The 17,007-nt window shown below is 52.1% G+C and overlaps 2 protein-coding genes across 6 annotated transcripts in view; one reads left to right on the top strand and one right to left on the bottom strand.

Annotated features, from left to right (window-relative positions):
- The window catches only part of RAB11FIP5 (RAB11 family interacting protein 5), a 40,923-nt gene extending 25,284 nt beyond the window's left edge, over positions 1 to 15,639 (bottom strand). The window contains exon 1 of one of the 3 annotated variants that reach the window (XM_043468183.1): positions 15,037 to 15,639. In XM_043468183.1, the coding sequence (XP_043324118.1) occupies positions 15,037 to 15,467 (431 nt within the window). In that variant the 5' untranslated portion in view covers positions 15,468 to 15,639. The remainder of the gene's footprint in view (positions 1 to 15,036) is intronic. The other 2 variants (XM_043468184.1, XM_043468186.1) reach the window with 2 other exon arrangements.
- LOC122441515 (proline-rich protein 18-like) overlaps positions 15,558 to 17,007 on the top strand; it is a 39,153-nt gene continuing 37,703 nt past the window's right edge. For 2 of the 3 annotated variants that reach the window (XM_043468192.1, XM_043468193.1), the window contains exon 1: positions 15,558 to 15,821. In XM_043468192.1, coding sequence (XP_043324127.1) covers positions 15,558 to 15,821 — 264 coding nt within the window. Of the gene's footprint in view, positions 15,822 to 16,146; positions 16,495 to 17,007 lie in introns of those variants that run through there. The other variant, XM_043468191.1, reaches the window with a different exon arrangement.

Below are 17,007 nucleotides of genomic sequence, written 5' to 3'. Positions count from 1 at the left end.
GATACCACTTTGCTGACAAAGGTCCATATAGTCAAAGCTATGGTTTTTCCAGTAGTCATGTATGGATGTGAGAGCTGGACCATAAAGAAGGCTGAGCGCCAAGAACTGATGCTTTTGAATTGTGGTGCTGGAGAAGATTCTTGAGAGTCCCTTGAACTGCAAGATCAAACCAGTCAACCTTAAAGGAAATCAACCCTGGATATTCATTGCAAGGACTGATGCTGAAGCTGAAGCTCCAATACTTTGGCCATCAGATGTGAAGAGCCAACTCATTAGAAAAGACCCTGATGTCGAGAAAGATTGAGGACAAGAGGAGAAGGGGGCGACAGAGCTTGAGATGGATGGTTGGATGACACCACGGATTCAGTGGATATGAGTTCGAGCAAACTCCAGGAGATACTGAAGGACAGGGAAGCCTGGCATGCTCCAATTCATGGGGTCGCAAAGAGTCGGACATGATTTAGCGACTGAACAATACACTGCTGTTTAATGTCTGTCTTCCCCTGCTCTACAGGCAGGAACTTTATTCTGCTCATCTCTGTGTCACCAGGTTTGAAATAGTGGGTATTCAAGTCTCTTTTCAATTAACTAACAATTAATCTATGAAATAACTTAGGAACTTGTTTGTCCCTATTCACAACTGAACAGTTACGTAATGTTTCTATCACCACAAACCCACAAGTCTTAATCACGAGACCAGAAGCTCCCAGAGCAAAGAGGGTACCCCCTGTCCCCAGAAAGAGCCTCCTGAGGAGGGAGGCACATGCCAGGCTTCAGAGGGATGGACAGTTCCAAAAGGATGCCTTCTTTAACCCTGAAGCCCTCATCCCCAATCCCTGAGCTAAGAATTCCATTAACTTCCCTGAGAGAATACACCCATCAGCTCTGGTAAGCGCCCATGTCCTGAATGGAGGTCAGGTGTTGACCCCACACTAGCCCATTGCTGGGCAATAATCTTAGCATCAACAACTACACCTCTCATTTAGCATCTACTGTGGGCAGGCACTGTGCTAAGCACTCAACACACCAATTAGACCCAAATACTACCCTTAACAGACCTGTGACGCAGGTGTGGAAGGCAGACCTTGAAAGCGGCTACCAGCCTGCACTCTGGAGCCTGGCTGCCTGGTCTAAGCCCCAGTTCACCACATAACCAGCTGCGTGACCGAGAGTGGGTTCCCCTATCTCTCTATGCATTTTCGGACTTATCTATAAAATGGGGGTAATGCAGGTTGGCTCCCTTCACAAGACCACGCTGACAATTAAACAGATTACACGTGAAGCACTCAGAACAAGGTCTGGCACACAGGAAGTGCCACACAAGTGGTACCTTACATATTCTGCAGATGCAAGCACTAGGACAGAGAGAAGTCCACAGGGTTAAGGCAAATGCTTCTTTTTAGTAAACAGAGGAACCAGGATTTGAACTCAGGCTCTTGGTCTCCAGAGCCGCTGACCTTGATCACTGCACTAGACTGCCTCCCTCCACAAGTACAACACACACACAACACCCGGACCCAGAAACCCCCATGTTCCTTCCCAACCAAGGAATGTCTCTAAAGCAGGGGTATGTGTTAGATAGAAGAATTACATCTCTATTTCCCCTAATCTCTAACTGGAATTTAGCACTTTTTTCAATTACGAGTTTTTGCAAATTTTTATACAGCAGCAGTACCTATGAATGTGCCACCCAGAGAAACCAGGTATTTTCATACCACATGACAGTTGCTACAGGTGTTGCCAAATCTTGTCTACACTCATCACTACTATCGCTACTTTGAACTTTAAAGTTACAGGTTTCTGCTGCTATCCGAAAGTAGAGTATTCCTACTTTTTATGCTGAAATGGCATACAGTGAAAAAGCAATTACCTTAGAACACATCTTGCTAACAGAGGCACAAAATAAATAAAACACACTTACAGATACAGCTCAAAGCTAAAGGATGGACTCTGTGGGAGGTGCTGAGCGTAGTTCCCAGAGAAGGAGCTGGACGATGCTACTCTCGCTGCTCGGGACGCGCTGCCTCTGTAAGGCTTGCTGCAAAATACATGCTGAGCACGTCTTCCCCTTCCTGTCCCAATGCATGGCTCCCAGGCTGAGATCTCAAATGAGAGGACAGGCACCTCATGTCCCACTGGGTACAAGACAGCCTTGCTGGTAAGGGGCGAGGAACCGGCCAAAGGCTCTGCAGCTCCTGAGCGTCTCGCCACAGTGCTCAGGCTGACCCTCAAACACCCAGCAAGGCAGTGAAGGTGACTCCAAACAGAAGCAGCCAGGTGCACCTGCTTCCTTGGGAGCAGGTTGCTCCCAGAGCTTGTTCTCTTCATGTCCCCAGCACCACAATCTCCAGCTTTCCCAGGCTGGTCCTCGCCTGAGCCTTACCTGCCTACTTATCTGCAGCTTCTCTCTTCTGGCCGTAGCCACCATCTTCAGAGACAGGCCTACCTACCTCAGGCTAGGGAACAGCTACCCCCATGCTGGGGGTGAGGGGCCTGCAAAGCTGACGGCCGTAGGAGTGAACTGCACCCCAAGACAAATGAAGCTGAGAGGCCCTGAGAAGACAGCTGTGCTGCCCGGTGTCCTGGCTGAAGAATCTTCTAAAAGAACCACCAATGTGAAGGAAAGATATACTGATCCAGCTGTCCTTTCCAGGGCTTACTCTCCCATCGAGCTTCCCCAGAGAGCCAGTACAAGTGGGGGCTACAGAGCTCCAGAGAGGAGAAGACTGCAACTCAAAAAGTAGATGTTGGGGGAAACTCTAGGAGACGCCAAGATACCTGGCCATAACATTCTGATGGGCCTAACAATCTGCCCCAAACTCCTATAGCCAGCAGCCATCAGCCACCTCAAGCAACACTGTATTGATTAAATCGCTTGCTTTGAAAAGGCCTGAGGGCTTCCCTGTGGCTCAAACAGTGAAGAATCTGCCTGCAATGCAGGAAAACCGGGTGTGATCCCTGAGTCAGGAAGATGCCCTGGAGAAGGAAATGGCTACCCACTCCAGTGTTCTTGCCTGGAGAATTCCATGGACAGAGGAGGCTGGATGTCTACAGTCCATGGGGTCGTGAAGAATCGGACCAACTGAGTGACTCAATAATAACAACAGCTGCAAAGGCCTGAAGCCTTCAGAGACCATTCACCCTGTCTCCCTTTCTCCAGGCTCACAAAAGTCCTACAATTTCTCTTTGGCAGGAAACCCCCATCATGTAAGTGACTGCTGTCATCACACTATTATGGATTTTTAATTTGGAAGTCAACCACAAACTGAAAAACAATGGCAAAGAATTGCCATTCCGGATGTTCCTATGTAGAATGACCAAATAATCACAGGGAAAACTAAAACTCTTCCTTATGCCAGATTTCTGCTAATAAAGGAAAAAAAAAAAAGAACTAGAGTCCTGGGCAGCAATCATTAATGGATACTAAAATCCATTGGGAGAAAGACTGAATGGAGAACGTCATGGTAGCTGGGTCGGCTAACAGCCCAGAACCCACTGCTTAACCTCAGCCCCGCTGAAGTGGAGATGGAGCCGGTGTGTCTGCTGAGGCCATGCAGCAGAGTCAGCCTCCTCGGGCAGAGGCACTCCTGCAGGAGGCAGGGTCTAGGAAGCAGGCCTCCCAGACCCAGCAACTAGCCCTCAGGGGCTGCAAAATTAGGGTGAAGGACATCAAAGGGGAAGCCATCAGCCACAATGTGGACGTTCTCAAGGACAAGTGACTCAGCTCCTCCCTCAGGTAAGGGAGGAGGGAACTGTCACCCTGGGAGACCTAACAACCAGGCCCCATCTGGGAGGGAGCCCTGTTTGGATCCTGATTCAACAAACCACTCATAAACAGGGAGTCCTGACATCAGGGCAATTTGAATATGGACGGGATACTGATTGGATGATTAAGGAACTGTTGATTTTGTGTATCTGTGAACAAGCATCATGGTTATGTTTTTTGAAAAGCACCAGCATCTGTTGGAGATGGTTGGAAACACGAACTGACTCAGCTATATTCTCCTTCGGTCCCACTTGAGACTAACAGGGCCTTTCTATTAGGTCCCTGTGGAGGTCAGGGTAGCCTTGGGCCAGGACACAGGTTCTCTTCTCCCTGTCCTGTGACTGAGCCCTGCTCCTGGTCACGTACCTGAGCCTTGTGCTACCTACACATCTCCATAGCCTCAGCACAGGGCATGGCACATGAGATCCTGACAGCCCAACCTGACACCCACAAAGTCAGAGGCATAGGGAACTTGCCCATGAAATCCCGTCTAACCAGAGGAGCCCTCAGCCAGGCTCAGAATATTTCCTAAGTATTTGCCAAAATTAAAAAAAAAAAAGGGGGAGTATCCTTGAGAAGCTTACATCATAGTGGGGAAATAGGACAGCCACATAAATAAAGAAGGTGATTAACACCACAAAAATGTACAAATAAAATGCACAGATAGGCTAAATGGAAGAATATTTCAGGAGAAGTGGTAAAGGACATGATAAAAGAATTTTCACTTATTGACATACAGGAAGTCATTCTGGCTTATACCTGGCAAAACTTGAATATTATGCTAACTATAATAGCCTGTTTGTGGCCTATCAAACATATACTGTTGTTGCTGTTCGGCTGCTAAGTCGTGTCTGACTCTGTGACCCCATGAGCTGCAGCATGCCAGGCTTCCCTGTCCTTCACTATCTCCTGGAGTTTGCTCAAACTCATGTCCATTGAGTCCATGATGCCATCCAACCATCTCAGCCTCTGATGCCCACTTCTCCTCTTGCCCTCAATCTTTCCCAGTATCAGGGTCTTTTCTAGTGGGTGTCTTTACATCAAGTGGCAAAAGTATGAGAGCTTCAGCTCCAGCATCAGTCGTTCCAATGAATATTTAGGGTTGATTTCCTTTAGGATTGACTGGTTTGATCTCCTTGCAATCCAAGGGATTCTCAAGAGTCTTCTCCAACACCACAGTTCGAAAGTATCAGGTCTTCGACACTCAGCCTTCTCTATGGTCCAACTCCCTCCCATCTGTACACGACTAGTAGAAAAACCATAGCTTTGACTACATGGACCTTTGTCAGCAAAGTGATTGTCTCTGCTTTTTAATATGCTGGTCTAGGTTTGTCACAGCTTTTCTTCCAAGGAGCAAGCATCTGTTAATTGTGTTGCTGCAATCACCACTTGCAGTGATTTCGGAGCCCAAAAAAATAAAATGTCACTGTTTCCACTTTTTTCTCATCTATTTGCCATGAGGTTACAAACACACATTGGACATCTGCTTTAAATATTAGACACTAACAAAAAGTAAAGCATGTCCATGTTAAAAATAAAGATTAAATACTTCTCTTCTTGGGACACCAATGCTCCTAAGTTCTCATAAGTAAAAGTTGCTCAGCCCTGTCCAACTCTTTGTGACCCCACGGACTATCCAGTCCATGGAATTCTCCAGGCCAGAATACTGGCGAGGGTAGCCGCTCCCTTCTCCAGATGACCCAATGCTGGTCCTCCTTTAACGGTAAGATTCCCTTCCCAGGTGCAAGGCCATGCTGACTTGCTGTGTGCATGCTTGTGGGTGGGGGTCTTCTTGACATGTATCCCTGACTTGTTTCATGTTCTTTGTTCTGACAAGATATACAAACCTGTGCTGGAAACCATACTTCTCCAGAGCAGTTTCTCAAGAGTAATCTGGGAAGTGGGTGTCCAGGTCAATCCTCAGTTTGGCTCAAACGAAATTCTTTCCTATCTTTATAATAGGCTGTTGATTGATTATCTTCACTGACAGATGCTAACACTCACACTGGGCCTTGAATGATGGGTCAGGAGGCAAGGTGGCAGGTGCAGAGACACTCCAGGTGGCAGGACGGAATATACAGATGCTCAGGGCTGGAGAAGTGAAGACGGACAGAAAGGTGCTTTGGAGCAGATAGAGGAGACTGCCCCAAACATCATGCTAAAGAGCTGTAGCTTTCCTCTGGGCCTGGAGAGCACTACAGGGTAGGAAACAAGGATAAGACCTATGGCCGCTATGCTCTAGGAAGAGCCCGGGGCAGGAGAGAGGTGAGGCCGCAGAGCCAGCCACAGAGCCGGCCAAGCCAGGCCAGGGCCCACAGCCAGCTGAGCCAGGCAGCTCCCTGTGGCTAGGCAGTTATTTCCCATCATAAATTAATACACTGGCATTCTGGCTTAGAAAAAAGCTGTAGCAGCTATGCTAAGTCTGCAGGAGACGTTAAAAAAAAAAACTGCTTAAACTAGGACAGGAGCAACGGGGAAGGTAAGGAGGGGCCCAGAGTGCCTTCCCAGGTCCTCGTCTTCGTGCCCCGCAGCAGAGCCACTCCACCTGTGCTGACATTGCTTACGGACAGCACAGAACGGGACTCACCTTTTACCCCACAACCCAGGGGCTGGGCCGGCTCTAACACATGCTGGATAGATGAGACGGCATTGGCAGGGCTTGGCTTCAGTCCCAGAAACAGGCTGGGAAAAATAATTATTTTAGGAACTTCCCTGGTGGTCCAGGGATGAAGAATCTGCCTTCCAATGCCTGCCTTCCAATGCCTGCCAACCCAAGGGGATGCAGCTTTGATCCCTGGTCAGGGAACTAAGATCCCACAGGCCACGGGGCAACTAAGCCGATGCACCGTAACCCAGAGCCCACCTGCCCTGGAACCTGCGTGCCATGACCAGCGAGAAAAGCCAGTGCGGCCAATAAATAAATAATTTTCTAAAAAATAAAATATTTTTTTTTTTAAAGTTAAAAAAAATTATTTTAAAGGAACAGTGGAAAAACCTCAGTGAGCTGTAAGACAGGAGACCCAGGTTCTAGTCCTGGATCTGACTTACAAAGTGGCTTTCAACCACTCACTTCACCTCTGTAAAAAAGGGATGATAAAATAAGCCAGTGAAGACAGGGAGAAACACCAACTAAAACTGTATTACTCAGAGTTTGAAGAGTTAGCTGGAAAAGTTTTCCCCAGAGGCTCCTCCATCTAGATGCCTTCCCTCCTCCCCAGATCTCCCTCCAGCCGACCTCCTCACACACCAGCAGACAGCATGCAGGGAGGAGGCCAATCCATTATTGGCTCTCAATGCTCACAACCTAACCCTGCCTTTGATTTGGTATCAAATGTAAAAACTGCAAGCCAGACTCAACTGCAGGAGAGGACAGTGCCATCAGATGATTCTTATCGCCTACTCGGGCTGTGGGCAACAGTCCTCCGAGCCCAGAGCCATCATTTCATTAGTTACCCCTGCCTCTTGTGGGCATGGGCTGCTTGGGCTCACCTCAGCCCAGCCAGGCTCAGCCTCCCTCCCGCCTGGGCACAAACTTCTCGACCAGTCCTCACCCCTCCAGTTGCTGTAGGCTCCAAAGGTCTGCCTCTGTCAGCTTGCCTCGGGCAGAGGCCAGGGACCCATGCCTACCTGGAGACAAGTCTAACCACACAGCAACAGGAAGTACAGACAGCTGAAAGCATGGTGTAAAAAGCACCAGGCTTGGGGGTCAGAAATCTGGCTGCCACTAATGAGTTGTGTTACCTTGAATAGGTCATCCCACTCCTCAGACCCCAGTCTCAACATCAGTAAAAATGGGGGTCAGCCTGCCTGCCCTCAGGGAAGAAGGAAATGAGGTGATGCTGGGAAAGCACTCTGAGAAGGAGGCCAACCCACACATAAAGATTTGGATTTACTGTCTGTCGGGACCTTTTATGGGCTGTCGTCAGCCCTATGGAACAAGGTGGCCCGGGACCAAAGAGCGATGACCCTGCCCATCAAAAGGAGAACCAGTGGGATGACCCTCCCAGGGGACTCTCTGGGAGACAGGGTAAGGAAGAAATTCTACTTAACCACACTCCCCTCCCCGGTGCTCCTAACCCAATATTCACCCTGAACCGGAGTCCCGAGTCCCAGAGGATAAAATTGAGTATGGCCATCCTCCTGCTAGGATCTCGGTTCAGACACAACAGGTGGTGTGTACTCAGTCCTTCAATCATGTCCGACTCCTTGCGACTCCATGGACTGTAGCTCATCAGGCTCCTCTGTCCATGGGATTTTTCAGGCAAGAATACTGGAGTTGGGTTTCCGTTTCCTCCTCCAGGGGATCTTCCAGACCCAGGTCTCCTGTGTCTCCTGCATTGCAGGCAGATTCTTTACCTGCTGAGCCACTGGGAAAGTGCCACAACAGGTGGACACAAGCAATAACATCCCTCTGTGGGGAAGCCAGGCTGATAGTAGGTATAGAAGTGTGTGCATGAAGAAAGCTGCGTTTGTGCAAACACAACAGGAGGGGGAGAAGAAATCTATAACGCATTGGCTTTTAAAAGTATATGAGAACTGGTAATGCTGGTTGCCTCCGAAGAGAGGAGCTAGATGACTCAAGGTCAGGGCAAGGAAGATTTTTCACTGTGTAACCTCTGTATCTTTAGAATTTTTAAACCGGTAAACTACTCAAAAATAAATGTGGAAGAAAGTCAGGCTGTTTTGCTGACAGAAGCACATAGCTAAATTAACTCAGCTCCCCTCCACTCCCTTTCCTGGCCCAGCCCATCACACTTCCCTTCCCTTCCAGAGGGGCAGTCTTCCTCCCAACTCGCCCAGCCCCTACCACACCTCATCTGTCATTTAAGGCTCTGCCTCCTACAGGCAGTCCACCCTGATCACACCAACCCTGGTGAGTTGGTCCCTCCTTTGATCCTTTCTCTCATACTTTTCATATACTGCTTTTTTTCCTTCCTGTATTAAGTCTTGCCTCAAACATATTTTTGCCTTCCTAGGGAAAGGGCTATAAATTTTCTTTCTCATGTTTCCTCCGAAGCCCTAACCTTGGCACAGTGGTTGCCCAGTAACTACTTACTAGATGTTGAACAAAAGAAAGAAAGAAAAAAGCACACCACTGTATGACTATAGGAGGAGGAACTAGATGGCTTGGAGTGTTCCATCACAGTAAAACAAGCATGTGATTTTTTGGGAAAGGTCAGGAAGTCTCGTATCTGGTGATAATATCCCAAGTCCAGCTATACTGCGCAAGCCAAAGGGAGCAAATCTCCCTGGGGTGGGGGTTGGGGGTGTCCGAGGCCAAGGCAGAGCTTTCCAGCCCCTCCCTGTGAATTAGTCTAGCGGCAGTGATACCCTCTTCCCCAAACGACCAGGCAACACCCCCATCTCCTGAGAAAGATATGACCAGACACGGAGCTGAGATTAAATGCACTTATCCCAGCCAGTCAAGGCCTCACACAGGAGAAGCAGGTATGTTTACAGAGCCTCCAAGCCTGACCACAGAGATGGGCTTTGGGGAGGAGAGGTGAACCCTAAGGAGGGCAGCTGCTGAACACCAGGTCCCGTGCAAAGCTGAATGCTGGGAGACACGGGGGAAGACTCAGACGGATGGTGCGGCATGGTGCTGAAGAGCACAGAATCTGGAGCCAGACTGGGCGCAAGCCTGACGGCCGGGTATTATGTACCTTTAGAAAAGTCACTTCACCCCCTGTGTCTCAGTTTCCTCACTTGTTAAACACAGTAACAGTACCTACACCTCAAGAGGTTGTTATAAGCTGATGGAAGACAAATCCTCAGGACAGCGTCAGTACCTAAAAAGGACATAATCAATGATATACTAGACGAATGAGGCAATGACAATTCTCCAAAAACGAGTGCTACATGTGGTCTGTATGGGAACTCAGAGCAAGTTGGGTGGCAAAGGGGATCCCTGATGGCCAGCCTGACAGGTCTGGGGGTACCTCCTCCTCCAGGAGGCCGTCTCTGACCATAGCTGAGCCCAGGGCTTCTGTCTGCTCTGAAATCTCCAGTGTTTCCTGGCTAGGCCCCAAAATATAGCACACAGCTATGGCCCTTCCTTTAAATGTGGGGGTCTGTCCTCCTAATAAGACTGCACCCTCTGAACATGCAGGCTGGGGTGTCCATGTCCTCCCCTCCTTTCAACTCCCCGCCCAACCTGTGGCCTCCCCCGGCCTCTGCCCAGGCAGAAAGGCCTGTGGATTACAGACTGCTCCTCAGCGTCTCAGAGAAGTCCCAAGGCCCCCTTCCCTATCCCAGTGGACACGTCCCCATCTCCCTAAAGCCCCTCTGGCACTTCCACAGAAACCTTGGGATGCACTCAGGGCCCCAAGGGCCATCTCTTCTTTACCCCAATCCTTCAGCCCTCAGGATGCCAGGGCCTAAGAGAAACCACACAGAGCCCCACCCTTCCTAATTGCTACATAGCTGAGAGCCTGCCACTCGCCCTCCCAGCCTCCATTTCCACACATCTAAGCACTCAGACAGCTCTGATATTAGAATTCCACGATCAAGGTCAGTGCTTCCGTTTCCCACCCCCGGGGTCAACTGAAGGTCAAGGTGGCCCCTGACAACACTCCCACCCCGCCCTCCACCACCAGCACCATCTCCTGGGAGCTAAACTAGCTTATTATGCTCACTGCGGAGACCTGGGCCCAGCCCCACAGGCCAGCTCAGTCAGAACAAAGCCATCAGACTCCTCCTTGAACTGCCAGGTGCAGAAAGGACCCACTCCATGGACTTATCCCTGTTACTTGGCCATGAGGAAGGGCAAGGCTTCTTCACGACCACACTAGTTTGCAGAGGACGGCCCTGAGCAGGAAAAAACATAAGGTACAGAGCCCAGAGAACACGCAGAGCGCCTGTCACTGTGTCAATCTTCTGTCCCCACGCAGGGTGGGAATGGCAGGGGAAACACCTGGGCGAGGCCAGACGAGCCTTTTAGCGTCGCTGTTGCTGGCGAGCGTGTCACAGCCCCGGGGTGGCAGCAATAAAAAGAACAGGCAGCCCCATCAGAAGAAAGGGACAGCCCTCAAGGTCACCCACAAGGAGCTCTGCTGAGCTTCATCTGTCCCTGGCTGCCAGCAGGGAGGGGAGAACAGGGCCAGCTGCAGAGGGAAGGGGAAGCTGCTGCGCTTGCCAGTCTGCCGGGGGAGTCATTTCCTACCCCTCCCCACACCCCCAGATGCTGCTGCTCCAGCAACCCCAAATAAAAACTGCCCCATAACTCAGGGAATGCAGCCTCCCCGCGTCCTAACTACTGCTTTTAAGAACAGCCACACCCTTCCCAGCAGCCAAGCAGACTTCCCCAGCGGCCAGGTCTGAGGCTGGAGCAGGAGCCAGAGCCAAGGACCCGTGTGGCCTCAGCTGCTTCCTGAGGAGCAGTCACAGCTGGAAACCAGCGGGGATGAGGCTGTGGGTCACGCGTCATCTGTCTACAAGAGGAACACGCAGTCCATCTGGAGGCTAAGGGACAAATGGCAGCCCTCAGAGACCATGCCATCTTAGACCGGCAGGCTACACTGGCTTCAGGTGCCTCTCCCAATGCCTAAAAACCCACCCTCCTCGAGGAGGTCTCAGGCCACCACCGCCAGCCAGGCAGAAGGCTCAGGTCTCCAACCTAAGTCCTCCGCAGCCACAGGCCCCCCTGAGGCCCTCATAAAATCAATGACACAGGTCTGACCAGGGCTGATCAAGCCACTTAAGAGGGCCACAGCTGCAGCCTGTCCATGGTCACATTTTAACCCAAATCGAGGCCACAAACGTGGCCTTTCTAAGGAGCCAGACTATAACCCCCTACCAACAGGCCCAGGAAGGGGGTTCTTTTAAGGAAGGGACCATTTTTCTCCACACAAGTACCCACTGGGGAGTACTATGGATGGTATGGAGGTAAAAACCACAAAGGACACATCTAAAGAAGCTAAAGAGGGAATTTCCTGGAAGTCCAGTGGTTAGGACTTGGTGCTTTTCACTGCAGGGGCCTGGGTTCGATCCCTCGTTGGAGAACTAAGATCCTGCAAGCAGCTCGGAGTGGCCAAAGAAAGATGCATCTCTTGGGATTTTCAGACCCACGGTGATCCATGAATGGTTTTACTGAAGGGAAAGGGTTATAGTTAGTTTCCTTGTGTATTACAACAAATGTTGTTTCAACAATTTTCTTTTCAATCGATTGAAGCCTCCAGTGAAATCCCTCACCTCAAATAGCATCCCACTGACAAAGCAGCTTCAGGGACTGTTGAGGTATCTAGCATCCTTGCCCTCATCATCATTACCATCACATAAGGAGGGCCCTAGGAGTAACCCAACAAGAATATCTTGAAAGCTTGCTATGTCTCTAGGACAATAATAAGACTTTTAGAGACACCACTGTATTTAACTTGTACAGTTTTATGACTGTTATCTCATATGACCTTTTCAGAATTGAAGAAACAGGTTAAGTAACTTGCCTGCTAATAAGTGATAGAACTGGGAAATCCCAGTTTTCACGTTCTTAACAGTATGCTGCTGCCCTGCCAGGAAAGACGGCTGCAGAGATCTAAAGTTGATCTGAGCATGGCTCGAGAACTGCAAAGGGCTCCCAAGACTAGCCCAATTCTCAAAACTCCAGCAGCAAAGAGAATAGTGGAGGGCTGTGAAGGGCCAGGTCATTTCATCAGTAGCTCTCATACTTCTGTGAGTACCCTGCCACCACAGTCCTGGGGCTTTCCCAGGTGCTAAGTTCTGTATTATTTCCTCCTGTCACATGAGAGGCTCCTCTAAGACAGGGGACATCTCCCAGATCATAGCTACCAGGCTACCAAAACCTCCCTCCACCATCACTGCCATTCACTGACCACCAAACATGTCCAGGAACTAGGTGCTCATTTCACCTCTTACATCAACCCTGTCAAGGTATGAATTAGCCCATTTTACAGATGAAAATACTGAGGCACCAAGAGTTTACTTGACTGGCCACAAGGTGGCAGGTTTGGGAAGGGAATCTGCAACTCCACAGGCCCCTCCTCTTAAGCTTGAGACTGCTTTTCCCCAGTCAAGTGCTGTCTGGGCAACACAGGGCCATCTGCTCTCCTTAAGAGCACCACAGCTGGTTCCTGGAGTTCTTTGCCACCATTATCCAGAGCTGAGGAGGGCACACCCCAGTCCTCTCCCCACTGGAAAATGTGCAGACTCACTGTCTTAGCAGTTCATGCCAAGGTGCTCCAGGAAAGGCCATGAAGAGTGGCCATCAGAGCCAGAGGTGGAAGGTGCAAACTAGAGTGGGGGCAGCAGCCCTCAAACGAAAAGACTGGGCTGATTTCACAGGCATTTCTGCTGCCCATAAGTCCCCCTCCTCCTGCCCCCTCCAAGTTCTATAAATAACTCAGGTCAATGCATCACAGGAAAGGCAGCCAGGTGGGTGTGGAAAGATCCTGTGGAAAAGATGACTTCTCTAAAGTAAATTAAAGCTCCCACTGAGATCAAGGGGGGGGGGGGGGGGCGGCCAGTTCTCCAAGAGGGACTGTCCTTGGCTGCAAACAGGTGCACGTGGGCCGAAAGACACGGATGCTCAGTTAAGGAAGACCCAGAGGCCAAGAAGAAAGCAAGAGCAGGAACTGAAAAAAATCAAAGCCCCTCCCCAACCCCCTCCCCCCCAAGTCACTGACCTCACAGAAGCCCCTCCCCACAAGCCTGGAGACTTTGTGTCTGTGCTCAGCCTCCCCTTTAGTACTCACCCCCCCCAAACCCCCACCAGCCTGGGATGTGTTATCTACCAGTCTGGTCAGATTAGCTGAGAGGTGGAGATGGAAGGACCAGGAAAGAAAGGAGTGGAATGAATTTGGGGGCAGGAGCCTCTCCAGGAAAAGAAAGGGCTAAGAGGGCCAGAGAAGAGCTTTCTGCCCCACCCTACCCCCTTGGGCTCCCCGAGCCAGGCAGGGGGGAGAGGACAGAAAAGGGGAGGAAAAAACAAAACCAGGGCCAAACTATACCACATGATCCCACAGCCAGCAACCAAACAGCAAGTCAGGAGGAAAGGCGAGGAGGCCAGGGGAGGGAGAGATGGAGCTAGGTCACAGCCCTCCCCAAACCTGCCCTGTGCTAACTGGTTTCCCACCAAAGCCACAACAAGCCGTGAAGGCCTTCTGTACCCACGTTTTTAAAGCGTTCAAGGTCAGATCTTTTCTATCCAAATCCTGCTTTCATCTGGGTCTGTACCCGGCTCGTCCTTCTCCAGCAAGCCTTCCTAGATTGCCTCAGTTGGATGCCATTTCACTTGGGCAAAGCTTTCCAGCACCTGTCCCAACCCCTTACCCTCCTCATCCAGGAGCCATGGGACCCCTGACCCCCAACCCCTGACCCTCCCCATCCAGAGGCCATGGGACCTCAGGGTGGCCGTCACCCCAGTTAACCATCTGAGAGACCCACGGCTGGTTGTCAGCCCTGGAGACAGGCCTCCAGATCCTGCCCGAGCCCAAAACAGGAAATGAGGCTCCAAGTCAGAAGCCTTGATCTTAACACAGGGAAAGTTAAACGCTGCCAAAATAAATGATTAAAGAAAAAATAATAACTCATTGGCCTTTCTAGGTATAAGTGACTGGGAGACCATCTCCTGCTGTGCCTTAAGCACATGCTGCCTCCACTTCAGGCAGGACACCTGAAACCTAACTAACGCCTTTCCTTAGAGGTCCTCCTGTTCTCCGATCAGGGACAGTGAAGAGTACACTTGGGGGCGTCTCTAAGCAGCAGAGGGCATCCGAGTGCCAGGAAGCAGCAGATGCCCTCTGCAGTCTCTAGATCTGGTGTGGTGCCTCCGTTCAACCGCTGCCCTCCTCGAGGCCAACCCTGAACCTTCCTCCTCTCACAGGGCGAGGCAGTGCCTCTCCAGTTCCCTGCGGGCCTGGAACAGGCGTCCGCACGCAGTTACCCTCCCCTTCGAAGAAAGTGGGACAGGCCCAGAGGCCCTAGGAATGGCCCCCAGATTTTCCTTCTTGCGGTTCCCACAGCCCAAGAGTCTCTGGATCCCACTCCTAACTTTACTTGACAATCTACTCTTAACAGTAGACCACCATTCTCAACCCCCCAGGCCTCCCAAGGATCTGCCAGCAGCCAAACACAGCCCAGAGCACACTTGGGGGCCGAAAGGAGACCCTATATGTGAAGAACCAACTTGTCGGTTTACGCCCTTGAGCGCCAGGCAAAAGGGCGCACCGCCCGGGCCAAGGTGTGGGGTCCTGCGTCCCCCAGCCCCGCCCCGCGAGGCCTTTAACCGTTTCCGCTCCCCCGCGCCCCGCACTCACTGAGTGTGCTGGGCGCGGCCTGCGCCGAAGACCTCATCCAGCGCCACCGTGGCCTGGCCCAGGAATTTGTCGACGCCGATGAGCGAACGGTGCATGGTGGTGAGCACCAGCTGGCAGGCGGCGGCTGAGCCCGCGGCCCAGGGCGCCGGGCCCGCATCGGCCTCCTGCGCCCGTAGCAGGCCATCCAGGGCGCCGGGCGGCAGCTCGAAGGAGCACTCCTCGCGCCACTCGGGACATCCCGGCGTCTTCTCCACCACCGACGTGCTGTACTTCTCGCGGCCCACCTGGATCACCGTGTACGCGTCGCTGGTGCTGCCCGCGCCCGAGCTCTTGCCCCGCAGCCCGCGGGCCCGCAGCACCGTCACCTGGACGTGCGTGGGTAGCCAGCGGGAGGGCCCCGCCGCCGGCTCGGCACCCCGCACCAGGGCCATGGCGGGGGAAGCGGCGGCGGGCGAGGGAGGCCTGGCCGAACCAGGACCGCAGACACTTGGACCAAGTAAGAAACTGGACAGCGGCGGAGGATGGCCAGGAGCCGGCTCGGAGCGCCGCCGCAGCTGCGGGTTGGGCCGGGCCGGGCCGGGCTGTGCCGAGCCGGCCGCCGCCTCCCCGCCTCCCCGGCCGCCGGCCGCGCCGCGACGTCAGCGCCCCGCCTCCCGCCCCGCCCCGCGGCCGGCGACCCGCGACTAGCGACCGGGACCCGGACCCGCGCGACGGTGCGGCAGAGCCGGGGGACGGTGACCGCCACGCCCTCGCTCCGGCCGCCGCAGACCAACCGGGAGCTAGAGGTCAGCCGGGTGCCGCGCGGGCCGTGGGCGGGGCGCGCGGCCTCCGCAGAGGAGGGGGCGGGGCTCCCGCGTCGGTACCGCCCCCAACTGGGGGCGCCCGGGAAACACTGCCTCGGCTGGGTGCTGCGCCGCACTCGCGGCCGGGTCTGAAATGCCCGCTCCTCGCCTCCCGGCCAATCCCAAGTCTTCCTTCAAGACGTCCCTGCTCCAGAAAGCCCTCGCCCTAAAACTGCCCCGCCCCGCCCCTCCCCTGGATGGCCATCCCCTTGGCGCAGGCAAGTGGGAGCGATGCGGACCCCGGCTGCCCCCTTGGTCTCTCCTCCAGCCTGCCCCTGCCGGGGAAGTTCCCCGCGTGAAACCAGAGGCGATTCACGCTGCGCCGCGTGATGGTCCCGGATCAGCGACCCGAAAGCGGGTGAGCTGCCGCTGTCTCCCACTTCTACGAGCCGGAGGGACCACGTATGCAGCCAGAACCCGGCTAGGGAGTCCAAGGAGCTCGCCCTCAGCGACCACTGCGGCGGAGAGCAGAGATGAATCAGAGATGAATAAATGAGTAACCACATCAATATTTAAGTGTTCACTCGGACCGCTGGGGCTCATGCGTCCCGAGTTGGGGAAAATTATAGGCTCTGGTGGAGGTTTTAAACAATTACTTATGTCCATTAAGTGCCTACTCTGTGCAAAGCCCTTGGTATTACTTGCATGCTTGGTTTATTATTGATAATGACAACAGTGGTTAATAATTGCAGATGCTGAATTTCGGCCAATGCTCGCCCATATGTTTTACATGCGTTACCTCATTTTGTCCCCAAAGCAGTCCTGTGGGGTGAGTTTGGGTTTTATCCTTATCTTCGGGAAGATAGAATTGCAGCTTAGAGAGGTTAACCTGCCATGATTCGTAACTGGAAGAAGTGGGATGTGAATCCACACAGATGACCCCAAAGTCGTTTTTGTTGTTTTAGTTTCAGAGCCTATATTAAAAATCGTATTTTTAAAAATATATATGAAACACAGAGCTTAAAAAAAAATCAAATAGGACAAAAATGCTTATGATGAAAAGCAAAAATTTCCTTCCCACCCCTCATTCCAGGGTTAATTTTGGGCCTGGTGGTTACCTCCCCATCTCTACATGCTTACATGGTTATATCTAGATTTATCCGGACGGTCACTATCTATTGTCTTCCTG

The sequence above is a fragment of the Cervus canadensis genome, chromosome 5 (genome assembly GCF_019320065.1).
Source record: "Cervus canadensis isolate Bull #8, Minnesota chromosome 5, ASM1932006v1, whole genome shotgun sequence".
NCBI classification, from domain to species: Eukaryota; Metazoa; Chordata; class Mammalia; order Artiodactyla; family Cervidae; genus Cervus; species Cervus canadensis.
This window is presented reverse-complemented; position numbering and strand designations above follow the sequence as displayed.